The sequence below is a fragment of the Spermophilus citellus genome (genome assembly GCF_964194105.1).
Source record: "Spermophilus citellus genome assembly, chromosome: 3".
Lineage (NCBI taxonomy): Eukaryota > Metazoa > Chordata > Mammalia > Rodentia > Sciuridae > Spermophilus > Spermophilus citellus.
The window spans coordinates 35058419-35073625 of NC_138184.1; the positions used below are offsets into that span (position 1 = coordinate 35058419).

General features: G+C 41.2%; 1 protein-coding gene across 3 annotated transcripts in view; it reads left to right on the forward strand.

Moving 5' to 3' along the window:
* Window positions 1-15207, forward strand: part of NEK10 (NIMA related kinase 10) — a 215411-nt gene that overhangs the window by 14342 nt on the left and 185862 nt on the right. For all 3 annotated transcript variants that reach the window (XM_081285043.1, XM_081285041.1, XM_081285042.1), the window contains exons 2-5: window positions 199-309; window positions 579-639; window positions 7168-7298; window positions 8957-9055. In XM_081285043.1, coding sequence (XP_081141169.1) covers window positions 236-309; window positions 579-639; window positions 7168-7298; window positions 8957-9055 — 365 coding nt within the window. In that variant the 5' untranslated portion in view covers window positions 199-235. The remainder of the gene's footprint in view (window positions 1-198; window positions 310-578; window positions 640-7167; window positions 7299-8956; window positions 9056-15207) is intronic.

Below are 15207 nucleotides of genomic sequence, written 5' to 3' on the forward strand. Positions count from 1 at the left end.
TATAACCTATGGCCTAAATATATCCAAAGCTCTTTGAAGAGAGAGGGTATCCATGTGAACACTTTTGTTCTTGTATTAGAAATAGATATGAGTGTTTGCATGTTAAAATAGATGTTGTAAGTGATTGTCTGTATTAAACGAGAATGTTCTGATTCACCCAAACCAACTCACATTTTTCCCTCCGTTTTACTTTGAAAGGAATGCGATGTTAATTCTGGGGCATTGATGGTTTACAATGCCTGATCCAGACAAAAAGGTGAAGACCACAGAAAAATCAACTGATAAAAAACAGCAAGGAGTCGCCAGCAGGTAACCCCATATGCTCTTTACCGAGGCAGTGACTATTGAGCAGATTGAATAGCTTTTTGAGAAATAGTGTAGACTCCTAACAACTGCTATTGCGGTTACAGTGCCCACTGAAACATTTGACCCTTTGTGGAGTTCCAAGGGAAAAATGGTGGGTGTGTCCGAGTTGGTCTATAAAGCAGGCCTGCAAGTAGCAGTGTCACCAGTGGGTAATATGACCCCATTCACCTGGCGCTTTCTGTTGGTTGACGTTATGGTATTTTCTCTCCTAGGGACTATTCAGATCTTAAAAGACTCCGGTGCCTTTTGAACGTTCAATCAAGCAAACAACAGGTAGTTTTTTTTTTTTTTTTTCCAAAGAATGTGCATGATTTAATAAAAGAGAATCAGGTGTTTCCAAAGGGATCCATTTAACATCTTTACAAGCACGATATGTCCAGTTTCTTTGTTCTTTCTTAGCGTGTCTTCTCTTGCTTCATCTGGCTGTTTCTCTCGTTCCTGGTTCAGGCCCTGCCAAGACTTGGCATCTACAGCTTTTTCATCCTCCTCTCCTGCGGGCGCCTTGCCTTTCTCCTCTGCTCATCCCCACGGATCCTCTCGAGCAAAGCTTTTACTCTTCACTCTATAATCAGCAAACTCTTTTATCGAATGCCCAAATCGGCCTCTTCAGAGCTTCATGGAAATTGGTTTTTCCAAAGCATGGTTACCTCGTTTTCCTCCTCCTCCTCCTCCCTCTGCTCCTGCCCTTGCTGTTAATGGTGCAGCTTTGGGGCTTGGGGCTAATCATATCCCACCAAAAAGGAGAGAGGAGTGAGCTTTGGTTATTTTGAACAGCAAAGGAAGGAATGGTACTCCCACTTTAATTTATCTCGAAACTTTTCTTTTTGGTTTTGTTTCTATGAAGACTTTGGAAAGTCATGAGATATTAGAAGCTGTTCAAGGAGGTTTGGGAACAAAGTAGCAATGCTAATAACAACAATTACAGCTATGTAGCGCTCACAACTAGTAAATGGCAGGGATGGAACTTCAACCCTCGTCTTCTGGCTCCAAAGTCTATTAAATTATAATTGTTTAGGTCAATTTTGTTTAAGAGCCCATGTGGTTAATAATGCCAACCTTAAGGGTTTTTGTTTCATCAACCAAACTTATCAGAGAACTATAGCATTTTTATGTATCTATTTATACTATAGACTGATTTTCTAATGATTTGATGGCATATGAAGGCCGAATAATGATATAGTTAGGGAACACTTACTATGTACCTGTGCTCTACCTGCATTATCTTGCTTAATAATTTACAAATACCCTTTTTACAGATGAGGAAACTAAGGCACAGAGACATTAAAGGATTTCCAAAGGTCATAGTTCTGGACCAGGCACTCCCACTTTGCAACACGTGTCTCTAACCATTGAGATATCTTTCATTTATTTATTTATTTATTGAATTTTAATTTTTTAGTTTTCTTTTTTTATTATTTTGGCGGACACAACATCTTTGTTTGTATGTGGTGCTGAGGATCGAACCCAGGCCACACACATGCCAGGCGAGCACGCTACTGCTTGAGCCACATCCCCAGCCCTGAGATATCTTTTAAATGTGTTGGAAAATAAAATTATAGTTAAAAGAAATTGTTGGTGAGCATCGATTTGCAGTAAAAAAAAAAATACCTTTCCTCTGTGAGCCCATTCTTCTCTGTTATTAATGCTACAGCCCTGGGTAAAAACTTTCTTCTTGTGTACCTATTTCAGCAGTCACTCTGCCCTTTGTCTGTCTCTGTACTGCCAAAATAATCTGAAACCCATGCTTCCTTGGAGAGAATTTTAAGACTTTGGTGGGACATTTTTGTTTTGGTTGCTCTCATTGATTCCCATTGTGCTTTCTGCGATGTAATCCTAATACCGAAGACTTCTATTCTTTGTTTTTTACTATTCTCTTCTCCCAGATTTCTTCCCTATGAGTTCTAACCTATTTCCCAAACCCACATCTCATGATACCACCTCCGCATATCTGCCATGCCCAAAGTGACCACTGTCTTCCCAAGGCAGCTCTCTCACCAGCAAAGCATTATTTTTCCTCTCACTTTGGAAAGTCTTGTCCACGTATCTTATTTCCTAACAAGATGGACATTTCCCAGTGCCAGCAATATTGACTTCTCTCTCTGGTTCACTGTATCCTCTAATTCAGTGAGTTTGGGGTTATTTTTTTTTTCCTAACTGAATTGTGACACCCCATGAATATGTACAAGCCCCTGATCCAGGCAAAAGAAATATGATGGTGGTGTCTTGGTTCTTGTTGGTTTTTTAGCTCAAAGGATGAACTTTGAAGTTCATCCTTAATAGTTCTATTTTGTCCCCATTCTACACTTCCTTCTTGACACCTGGAAGGCTTAATTAAAGTTAATTTAACGATTTCTCCCTTTTAGCCATCTTTGGAATTGGCCATCCGTTGTCTGACACGTTCACATGGCATATCTTTTTGTTAAATATTTCACACAAACAGAAACACATATTTGTAATGCTTGAATTATTCAGAAAGTAGATAGCTATAAGGAAAACAAAATGAAAATAACTGTCTTCAATTGGATGAAGGTTCCCAAGGCTCACAAGATTTATGCCTAATTCTGTTTATAAAACTTTCACACATTTGTAATTCTGAACTAATAAGTGTTATTCTGAGTACGTATTCTTATTTCATAAAATAGTGTGGAGAGATTTATAGCAGAAGGAATATTCTGGAGAAGGTAACTCGAGAATTTATTTATACCTTTGCTTGTTCCAGAGAGAATGTAAGGAGTCTGTAAGTGTTGGGAGTGGCCCCGGCTCCAAAGACTAACTCCCCCATCCCCCAAGAAGAGCCGTCCAATGGTGAGCCCTGCTGGCTCACTTGATCCTGCCGTCCAATATGCATGAAGTATGATGGGTTACCCTAAATCAAATTAAAAACAGGACCAACAATAAAAGTAAAACAAAGGCTGGGAGCACAGTAGAGTTGGGATAAGGCAGAAATGCCCAATAAAATATGTGAGTAGTTCTCAAATTTGGCTCTGAGATTTTTAGCAGTCAATTTGGAAAGGAAATTTGAGATTAAGTCCCATTCACCTGAATTTATGCTGTAATAAGATATGATATGGCCTGGGTTTTTTTTTCCCCCTTTCTTTCTTTTTGCAAATGGGTCAAGATGACCAATTGCTGGTTACAGAGGAAATCTACCCTGTGGGTTCAGGCAGAGTTGTAGAGAACTGAATGCTTCTCTAGCTGGATCTCTGATGAGCCAGGCCATGTCCCTCATTGTTTCGTTGTGTTATTGGGCTCTGCCTTTGCTCTTTGTCCTGACTGTATGCTCCCTGTGTCTGCAGAGCTTGCTCTCCACGTTAGCTACACAGGTACCTTCCAGCTGAGCATGCATTCGCTGTTCTTTTCTACTTTCCATTCTGGTCCATAGTGCCTGAGCTTCCTCCTTTATTTTCCACCTCGACAAACCCCTGTTCACTAATTCTGCAGTGTGTCTCTCAAGCCTGCTTACTGTCTGCAATTTCCCACCACCTGGGGGACTATAAGATCCTTGATGGCAGAGGCCATGGCTGTTCTGATGACTGTATATCCAGATTCTCATACAATGTCTGGCACACCATGTGTCTGCAACAAGTGTGCTGATTGGGTGAACTCATCTGGAGGTGGTTTCAGATGAGTTAGTTGTCTGGGAACGAAATGGGCATTCATTCAGCCGCTTCCTATTTGAGTATCTACTATATGCCAGGATTTGTTAGAGGTGACGCTCCCTACAGGGTGGCTGAATTCAAAGCCAGAACGCTGATTTGTAAACTGGACATTGTACTAGACTGTGATAAGTGTTGTAAGAGGAGAGGTAAGCTCTCCCCAGGAAGGCATGGATAAGTGCTCACCAGGAGGCTGTTTGAACTGAGCCCTGGAACGTGATCAGTTACAGGCTGCACATGCCCAGGCATGGAGAGGTCAGATACCCACAGGTCAGATAACCAGCAGGTCTGAGGCATTGAGGAGGCAAGGGAACATGCTCCAGGGTTCTGAACTCACATTGCTTTCATCTGAAGTGGATGGGTTGTTTCAAGGTTCCTATTGTTAAGCTGTGGTCTTTCCAGGGCGGAGGGGGGTAAGAGAGGGTCATAGAAAGGGTGAATATGATCAAAGCACATTATATGCATGTATGGAAATGTCACAATGAAACCCATTAATTTGTACAATTGATATGTGCTAGTATTAACAATACCATTGAGTTCCGGGTTCAACAAAAAAGTGTAAGTTGCACCTATGGATGCCAAGTTCATCTTATCCACTGAAGCTCCATGAGTTGATTCCCAACACTGGCTGCCTGTTTTGCCCACCAGGGCGATGACCGCTGGACATGGAAACTTTCTGCCCTCTCCTTTGGTGGCTTGAGTTTGCTTTCTCTGTCTTGGCTACTTTTCTCTCTTGCAAACAGTATTCTAGGAACCGTGCCAGTGGCAAGGGGATCTGAAATTCCTTGGATCTGGAAAACCTGCTTCCTATTTTCTCTCTGTTGTAACATTTCGTGTTAACACAGGAAAATTTGCTTGTTGCTGTGGCTTTGTGTCTAATATCATTTGGGTCATCAGTTCAGATCTGAAAATCACCTAATGACGCATTTGATTTATTTGGCAAATTCATCTGAACAATGGGAATAATTATGAGGATTGAAAGAGTATTGGCAAAGAGGTAGAAGTATACCTGGCACAAAGCAAGTGCCTTATAAATAGTAATTCATTTAACTTTCACGATGACTCTGACATACATACATACTACTTCTGCTACTAGTACTACTACTATTTTTTAATATATATATATATATATATTTTAATATCTTTATTTATTTATTCTTATGTGGTGTTAAGGATCGAACCCAGAGCCTCACACATGCAAGGCAAAAGCTCTACCACGGAGCCCCAGCCCCAGTCCTATTACTACTATTATCATTTCTATTTTAATGATGTAAAAACTAAGGCACAGAGAGATTAAGAAAATTTCCCCAAATCATACAGCTAGCTCATGGTGGATTGACTCCCACAGAGCTGATCAGAGAGTTTGTTCTCCTAACCACTAAACAGTGCTGCCTCCAGTGTCCATGGCATATTGTGGTTTCACTGACTGAACTGAAATAGAAAGGTAAGTTTTACCTGATGGAATGTTTGATATGTTTGTGTGTGTAGTGCCAGGGATTGAACCCAGAGCTTCTTGAATGATAAGCAAGTGCTCTACCACTGAGCCACGCTCTAGCCCTTTTTATTAATATTTTGAAAATTCAACCGTGGTTGGTGTATGAGGAAGGATTTTTTTTTTTTTTTTTTTTTTGGTGAGCTATAAAACAATGTCCTTTTTAGAATGTATTTTTTTCTAGAAGATGAGCACCTTTTGGGGAGTCAGGAATATTCTCTTTGGATATGGAAATAATGTTTCCATGTTGATTTCTATCAACTATCTCAGTGGAATAAGACAACAAGTGCTTTATTTTGTCATTATATAGAATGTAATCATTTATTGAAAATGTGTCTTTTCTTTTGTTCTATTACCCTCTGTTTACCTCATTTGTAATAATTAATTATACAACACTCTTCACTTGTACTTTGGAAAAGATATTTATCCATACCATGCTTAATTTTATGTGGTATCAGAAATAAATCTCAGGTTATCTCAGATATAGTAAGTATTGGTAAGAGAAACTATTTGAATACTGATAACTTGACAACTTATTATATGAGTCACTCTCCAGTTCATTCGGTAAATGGAGACATGCTGTTGTGGTTAATTTAAACAGATTTTCTTTCTTTTTCTTTTATACTAGGTTTTTAACCCAGGGTGCTTCACCACTGATACAGGGTCTTGCTAAGTTGCTGAGGCTGGCTTTGAATTTGCGATCCTCCTGCCTCAGCCTCCTAAGTTTCTGGATGTCACTGCACCTGGCTAAATTTTATTTTTCTTATGATGAACTTTTATAAGTATTTTAATGTCTTTCACAAATACTATTGGATGTTCAGACTGATTAAAAGTGATAGATTCTCACTTATCAACATATCCCCACTACCTGGTAAGCGGTGTGTATATTTGGCTAATGTGGAAGATGGAATGCATATGTGATGACTCCTTCTCAGTCTGGGCACATCACACTATGCCAGAGTGATCTCCCTGGACCCAGAAACTCTCCAGGTCCGCAGCTAAAACACACAAGAAGCTTCAAAATCCCCTGATGCCTAGGCCTCATCTCAGACCTGTGTCCCCAGCATTGCACCAAGTGCTGGGTAAACAGCATTGAACCAAAATGGACAAGTTTCCTGATATTATAAGCAAGGGAATGCCAGGGGTGTAGTTTATGCCTGTAATCCCAGCAGCTCAGGAGGCTGAGGAAGGAGGATCACGAGTTCAAAGTCAGCCTGAGCAATGGTGAGGCGCTAAGCAACTCATTGAGACCCTGTTTCTAAATAAAACACAAAATTGAGCTGGGGATGTGCTACAGTGGTTGAGCACCCGAGTTCATTCCCTGGCATCCTCCCCGCCCCCACCTCTGCCCCTCCAAAAAAAAAAAAAAGATAAGCAAAGGAGACTGAAAATAATAAGTAACCATAAGATATGACAAGTAGTATTGTCAGCTATGAATTAAAAATAGTGTAAGGTAGAGAGTAAATGTTTTAAGTCAAAGATGCTCAACTCTCAGAAAACCCCTCCAGTTAACAGGGCTGTCATCTTACTTATTGACCTGGAAAATCCTTGTGCTCTTTGGCCTCCCCTCTGCCTCCCCCCATTTTGTTACTTTCTTTATCCTGTGCTGAATTGTGATCCTCACGCACGTACTCTGTGCTTCTATTTCTGTAGCTTCCAGCCATTAACTTTGATAGTGCCCAAAATAGCATGACGAAGTCTGAGCCCGCCATCAAGGCGGGTGGACACAGAGCTCGAGGTCAGTGGCACGAGTCCACAGAAGCTGTTGAACTTGAAAATTTTAGGTAAGAAATCTCCTGTGCCTCCAGCAACCTGTTCTCCATAGCTTCTTAATGTGTATGACAGGAGCTACCATTTAAAATCTGTTTTCAAAATTTCCCATGGAGATCCTCGGTTTAATCTTTTTAGTTAAGAACTTCAACCATTCCCAGAAATAATGCATAAATAACAGGCTTAATGGTCACAGGTGGAACTGACCTGGGACTTTCAGGACACTGTGCTAACTTACAGTTGGCATTTGCTCAACGAGGAAGTGGTTCCAGGTTGTGACCTGGCCAGGCTGATTCTGAGCTTTGCTGAGTCTTTGGTCAATCTACATCTTTCCAGTAATGAGAAGAAATAGAAGAATCAGTTGCTGTGAACAGATGTGGTGGCTAAAAAAAATGTGGTAGTCAAAGCAACCAGGTTTTCAGTTGCAGGGAGAGCACCTCACCTGCCACACTGCAAGTGTCAGCCTGTGTTGATTTCTGTTGCCATGTAGACCTCCGGGAAGCTGGGCATTCTCATGGGCCACTCCCCTTCCAGGAGCTGGTTCTCTCAGTTCTACAATGTGCTTAGGTCATTTGGCACTAAGTGCCATCATGTAAATAATGAATGGCATGAAATATTGATATGCATATTCTAGAATGACCATTTATTTATTGGGGCCTCGATTGTTTTTCCTATCACTCAATGAATTTAATTAGTCCAATAATCCGCATGACATGACGTGGGTTCATAGTTTTAAAATATGTCTTCAGTGAGGAACAATAAATGGTTATTGTTACTTATCCAGTTTGCCCGTGTCCATGTACTAAGAAATCAGGACAGCCCTCCCCTAGCTAGGGTGGGGACTTACATGCAGGCTAATGACATCTAAAAGGCTTCAAAGGCAGATCGTTACAAATGATGACACAAGGTTATAGAACTTGCCTTCAAGAGGGTATATTCATGTAATTCCAGCTTATTTGGCCTAGATCTCAAAACTAGCCTATTTTAATATGCACCAAAATATTACACATACCACAGCAACGTGACCCTTATGTGCATTGTCTTTTATCCTCTTCTAGGATTAAAGTGGAATGCAATGAGGCTATTTTTAACCTCTTTGATAGGCTCTTACATCAGCAAAAAGAACCTGGAATCTGAATATTTCCAAAATTGTATTAAAAACACATATACATGAAACATAAACAATAACAATCAAGCAGTCACTAAGGCTGATGGAGTGTAGACTGTTAATAAATTCCTGTTATCTACAAAGAAATACTTGTGACCACCATTGGTATTCATAGCTAAAGTGGCTGGTGGGGGTTGAGGGTGAGTAGAAAGAGAATGGAAGGGATTCTTGTTTGCCTGGTGCAATCCATCTAGATAATGGCCCCAGACATTTTTTTCTCTCCATATTCCATTTTTTCCCCTCTGACCAATTTTAGCTGTTAAGTGTTTGTAAGGAACAATTTAATTAATATGGTAAGATGAAAGGCATATGCTTGACTATATTCTTCATCGTTAATTTTACAATTGAATTTCTAGTTCCTATCTTGCCTTTAGCAGGGTTAAACCTCAAGAATCCTTCAATAGTTGCCTTGAGTATACAAGGTATTTGTGTTGCATTAGTAACTTTTTGAGACATCCTAAGTAATTTTTATTTCAAAATGTTCTTCTGTTTGTTTCATCTCAGTATAAACTACAAGAATGAAAGGAATTTCAGCAAACATCCCCAGCATGTGTTATTTCAGGAGATCTTTACAGCCTTGGTGAAAAATAGACTCATATGCAGGTAAGACTGTCCTTGGAAAGGTAGACTGTTACCCAAGAAAGGCATATTTCATATATCTTGTACACAGAATGTGATTTGAAGCAACTTACAAGAACATGTAATAAGAGGATGAAATAGAGCAAAGGCCATTTAGAAGGAGGCAAATAAGTAGGTGTTGCATTTAATCTCATTAATATCACTCTGGTTATGTCCTGAATCTAGCTGAGTTTGGTGACAGGTAAGGTAAAGTGGGAAGACACTCAAGTTACATTGTTTTCCTTAATTTCCTTATTTTGAATTTGGATACTCAAGGAGGAGTTTATTGTGGGGTCCTAATGAAAGACATGTTGGGTTACACCATGGATGACATCCTTCAGGTACACTTTTGCAGTTCATACAATGACTGATTAAAGGAACTGCCCCAGCCTTGACCTTGAAGAAAGAAAGGATGAGCGTGCAACATCCAGTCACAGCCCCCTGAAGACATTGCTTCTCAGGACCAAATCAAATGCTGTCCCCTTTGTTCTTAGACCTATCCTAACACAGGTGTGGCAACTGGGACGTAGAGGAAGGATCAGTTGATACATACTCTGGATTCTCTCTCATAAATATCAGGGCATTCAGGTAGCCTTCAGCTGGCCCTAGAGCTGTCAGGATTGAATTTTTTATCATTCTGAGGTGCTTCACAGGAGAGCTGATGCACATGAAGAAGGCTCCCAACATCCTGTCATGGTTGGACCTGCCCTTTAACCTTTCCCAGAAGATCAAGTAAAAATATGTTGATGAAGAAACTTAAATCTTCTTCAGTGGGACTTTGAGATATCTGACTTCTGTCTTCGTGAGAAGGAGAAAAACTACTCCTATCATGAAAAATAAAAATAGGAGTATTAATAATTTAATTCCTGGATCAAAATAACACTTTGACTTTGCCCCATGCAGTAGCTGATTTTAAGGAGAACGGTGTCCTGATGCATCCTCCATGGAGAGCCAGCTACTAAATATGTGACTAAGTGGTGGCCTCGTGACTTGATATTTTGGATGGGGTCATTTAGTGTTGCATATGAAATTACTGCAGAGTGACTGCCAAATGGATGGACTTTCCAAAGGATGTCCATAAACCATTTGTCAGATCTGTACTTTGGGGGAAGGCAGTAGATGCAGAAATTGTTAGGGGAAATAATTGGGCAAGGGAGAGCATCCGCCAATTAAAAAAGATCCTAACCGTTCTGAAGTCAAGAGATGTCTTATTCTTAGTGATTAATGGGGCATGTTAGGTTGGATGGATTACTTTATTGTAATATGAGCAGTCCCTGGAAGTCTTCAAACTAGGAAGAGATAATTGTGAGTCTCTTTGCTTTCATAGTACGAGAAGGAATTTAGGAATGTTGAACATCAAGAGCATCCTTTTATGTCATCCTTTGGCTGCTGAAAGATTGCTGTGTTCATTTCTGTTCTAAAAGAAGGATTGGGTAAAAGATGGCTTAAGTACAAAGGTCTTCCATTGTCCCTCACCTCATGCAACCTTGCTAAGATGGCCAGGACCATCTTTTTATTTTTTTTCCTTCCCCTCTAACTTTAGACTTACATCTCAGGGCTTTTTCTGATATGGCTTCCTATTTCCTTCCTTTGTGAACATCCAGTTTGGTATTGTATTCATTTTGGATAGAAGGCTTAGATTTGATTAATCAAACAAACTGATGCTATCACAAATTACTGTCTGTAAGAAAAGGAAGAATGGTGAAGGAAGAAAGGGTGACTATATAAAGATGAATAGACGTGTGGTCTCTCTCTTCCCAGGGACTCAAAATCTACTCTGGTCAGAAATTGCCCACTACCCCAAAACAAGGGAAAATTGGTAAATATATACCATTTTTATTAAGCACTAAAGGCTGGATGAGATTGGGAGTGGGAACTTCAGTCCTCTGTCCAGTTCTGGTTCTGGACAAGACTGGGCATATTTAGGATGTTAACACTACACAGTCTTACCCTGAACTTATGACTGATTGGAAATATAGACTCCTCAGCACAATGTGACCCCCGCTTCCAATCCTTCCCTCAATTTCTACCCAATTGATGGTGGTGGTGTTTCTCTTCTATTTCATTCTCCCCACCTACAGTCCTCCCCTTCCCTCCCCCACACCCATGGACCCTTCCTTTCTAGGTACTTTTCCTCAGATTGACCAGTAATTACTTCCCCATTCTCAGAAATGAACCTGCCAAGTGGCATCTGAAACGAGACAGGACTTGTTAATCCAGAGTCAGATAAGGTAACAGTGCAAATGCCTCATGGTAAATCTGAAAGGGCAAGAGAAAGTCCCGCCCGTGAACCCGAGGTTGCACAATGCCAGCTAGCTAGCCTCAATGCATGGCAGGACATGGGAAGAAATTTTCCTCTTCTAACCTTTCTTTCTGCCGTAACATCATTTGTTTATAGTACAGCCTATTATTAATAGATATGTTCACACTCTTCCCCTCTCATCTGCTTGAACAGGAAAATATAAAGGGTGCCTGGGCTCCAGGACCAGGTTGTTATGAGGTTGCATAGGGGAAGTAAAAGTTGTCACAACGTTGACATATTCTCTGTTCACTGGCCACTTAGAAAATTGACCTCTGTATGAATAGCTCTTCTATGTATCTCTTTCTCTGTGCTCTCTCTTCCTTGGTTTATTCTTTGCTGAAGGCAGATTCTGTGATACCAGGCAAACACCATTTAACTTGTGAAGTGAACTTGCACATCTGGCTAAGGATGTAGGGTTTCGTGAAGTTATTGAAAGTGATGGTGCCTAACTGACAGAATCCGACAAGTGAGGCCCCGGCGGAGTTAGGTCACTTGACCATCAAATAAGAGGGCATTAATAAGGACGATGACAAGATGGGACATTAAGAATCTGTTTAAAATAACCAAGATTAGGAGAGGCCTTTTTGGTTTCTCTGTCTTTTGCTCTAAGCTTTACCATTTTAAATGTAGAGATGAAGAAAATTAGCTTTAAGAACCTAGGATCTCATGTAGTCCTTGAGCAAAAAATGATGCCTCCTCTTCTTGTAAGTGAACTTGGAGCAAAAGTCTAGTTCTTAAATTTTATTTCTCATAAATGTTATTTAGAGTCTGTCCTGCATTTAAAGTGCACACACACATGCATGTGCACACATGTGTACAAAAAAAACCTCAATTTGGGGCTGGGGATATAGCTCAGTTTGTAGAGTGCTTTGCCTCACATGCACAAGGCACTGGGTTCAATCTCCAGCACCACATACACACACACACACACACACACACACACACACACACACACACAAATCAAAACAAAATAAAACAAAAAACTCCGCTAAATTTTATAGAGGTGGGACGGACTTTGAAGAAATCCAGTCTGTCTCATTGGGTAGATGAAGGAGCTGAGAATTTAAGTCCAAGATCCTAGGGCAAAATCTTGGCTGGTACTCTTTATTCCTATGCCTTTCTGATTCCCTGGTTTCTTTTTTTTTTCCTGTGTAAACAATTTTAATTGTGTAGTTAATCATCAATAGCCACTCTTAATTAGAACATTTCTATATAATGAAAAGTGTTCTAATTTGTGATACACTAATCAAAGCACATTTGAAAAAGTTTTTTTTTTTTTTTTGAGTTTGCACCAGGGAAAAGTATCCCTTTGGTAGTCATGTTCATGTTCATTCTTTACTACTGCTTGCTGCTGCTTCTTACAAAACTCATCTACTTTGATGTCCAATAGGCATGAAATTAAAATGTTCCCACCTTCCCAGAAAAGAACTGCTTGTTCTTGGACCACCAGAGCCAGTTACAAACTTGGCCAAAGGAATAAATCACAGTTTGCTATCAGTATGCAAGCTTCTGAGAGACAGACAGTGAGTGACAGTCACATTCCAGGAACTTGAGTTCCCACAGCTGAAAAATCAAGTGATGTCTAAAGACCCTGGGAAAGTCCGCCTGTCACTCAACTCCCCGTCAGTTCACTCAGAGAAGCTGAGCCTTCTATAGAAGGGCACTCTTCCTTTCTAAATGCATCCTGTGTTTCACATATTGATTGGAAGACTCTTTCCTGGTTGGGCATCTCAACAATAGCACCTAAATCAGGACTATTTGATTTTTCTCTTGACTCATGAGAAAACCTGAGCTTCAGTGCTCCCCACCAACCAACCTAGTCCATGTTGCCCATCATCTCTTGCTTGGACCATTGCAGTAAGCTAACTGGGTTCTCTGCCTTTGATGCTTGGCTCTCTTAAGACTCTTTTCTCAACAGTGCATCTAGAAATATCCTTTTAAAATCCATCAGATCACGTGAGTCTTCTGCTCAAGGCCTTTCAGTAACTTCCCAGAATAAAAAAATTCCAAGTCCCAGCTCCCATTCTACGAGACCCTTCATGCTCTGGCCCCTGCATCTCTCTGACCTCAACTCTATTTTTGTTCACTCTGCTCCAGTCTCACCAACTTCCTTGCTATTCTTTGCACAACCTCCAGTGCATCTGCCTCAGGGGCTGTGTATTTAACTGTTCTGCTCTTCTGAACAAAACTTTCACAAGGCTCTCTTCCTCAATGCAGATGCTAAACTTACCAGAGAACCCTCTCTTGAGTATCCTGAAATAGAACCCCCAGTACTTGATGCAACTTTAACCTTTGTTGTTCCTCCATTCACCACCCAACGCACATTCTTGTTTCTATTTGTTATTGGTCTTGGTGAGTGCAGCCACATGTTCTGGGCTGGACTCCTGGGCTATCACAGTGCTTGGCTGATAGCAGATGAGTAAATAAATACACACAGGCTCCTTGACATCTTCATCAGTCATGCAGAAGAAGGGACCTAGAGTCCAATCCCTTCTGCTCAGAATCCTTGCGATTTCAGAGGCCAGGTGGTCCACTGGATGGGTTTCTCATTGGGTGGAGCACATTCAGGGCTTGGTTTAGTGGGAAACACAGTGCAAGGACCAAGAGACCACTGAGAATTAGTGAAACAAGTCTGAGGATTCCTTAAGTAATCATCTGTGATGAAGTTCCTCCTACACATTCTTGCTTCTGTTAAGTTTGCATGTTAAGTTTGATGTGAATCTTACATTTTCAGTTACCCCGAACCAAAACAAACAACTGATAGGACTCAGTCTTATGAAGTTGAGGTGAGATTTATTTTGAAACGCGCTTGGGTTCCCCTACCTTTAAACACTGAGTCAAAGGTGGCAGGTTGTTTGCATATGTGCACATTAACAAAAACAGTACCACAACATGAAAAGGGTGTTTATTCTGTGTAAGGGGCCAAAGAGAAGCATGTTAACAATGCGAATGGGAATGGGAACCTCTGCCATTTCCCATCAGTCGCATCAGCACACAGATTCAGTTAACCTCTGGTCACTCAGGGTTCTTGTTCATCTCAGTAGCTGCAACTTTACTGTATAATGAATGCTACAGCCTCAGGACGGAGTTTCCTGCGGAACTCCCTTGTCACACAGTGGTTTCTTCCACTGTGCCAGGAAGAGAAACCCTGTAGACTTTCTCTTTTCAAATGCTACATCCATAGTGACCTTCTCCCTTCTCTTTTTATATTGATAGCCAAAAGTGGCATCCGACGTTGACAGGGAAATGCCAGGTGGTCCCGGGCAAGGGCAGTGGGGAGCTGATCACGCTGCCATGTATTAATAGTCCTGTGAAAGCGGTGGCATAAGTTCAGTCACAAGAGGGGAGAAATATTTGCCCGCTCATGAATTTGCTCCCCTGTGGCTGCTATCTTGAGACACGTCCTCCAGGGAAACACTCTTTGCAGGCAGATGAGTTTTTCAGGGCTGCCTCAAAGGACCCCCGCAGGCCACTTTGCTGAAAGCGCCTGTTCCCAGATTAAATGTTCGTGGAGACTCTCTCTTCTGTTATGCTCCTGTGTGGGACCCAGGTGGAGGGGCAAGAGGCCAGGAGTGTGGACTGGGAGTCAGGCTCCCAGCTCTGTTACTTAGATGCAGCCGTGGTCATTCTCGTGGCAGTGCCAAGGGCTGACTCTGTGAAAGGAAGACACCTATCTTACAACCTGTCACAGTATTTTGTATCATTCTCTAGTTGCCCTGAATTGTGTGTTTCCTAGTCCCCCAACTCTTGGCAAGCAGATGTATATATATCATCTCACACACAGTTCCCCTTGAACAGCAGCGCTCCATCCCACAGCACCAGGTCCTTGTTGAGG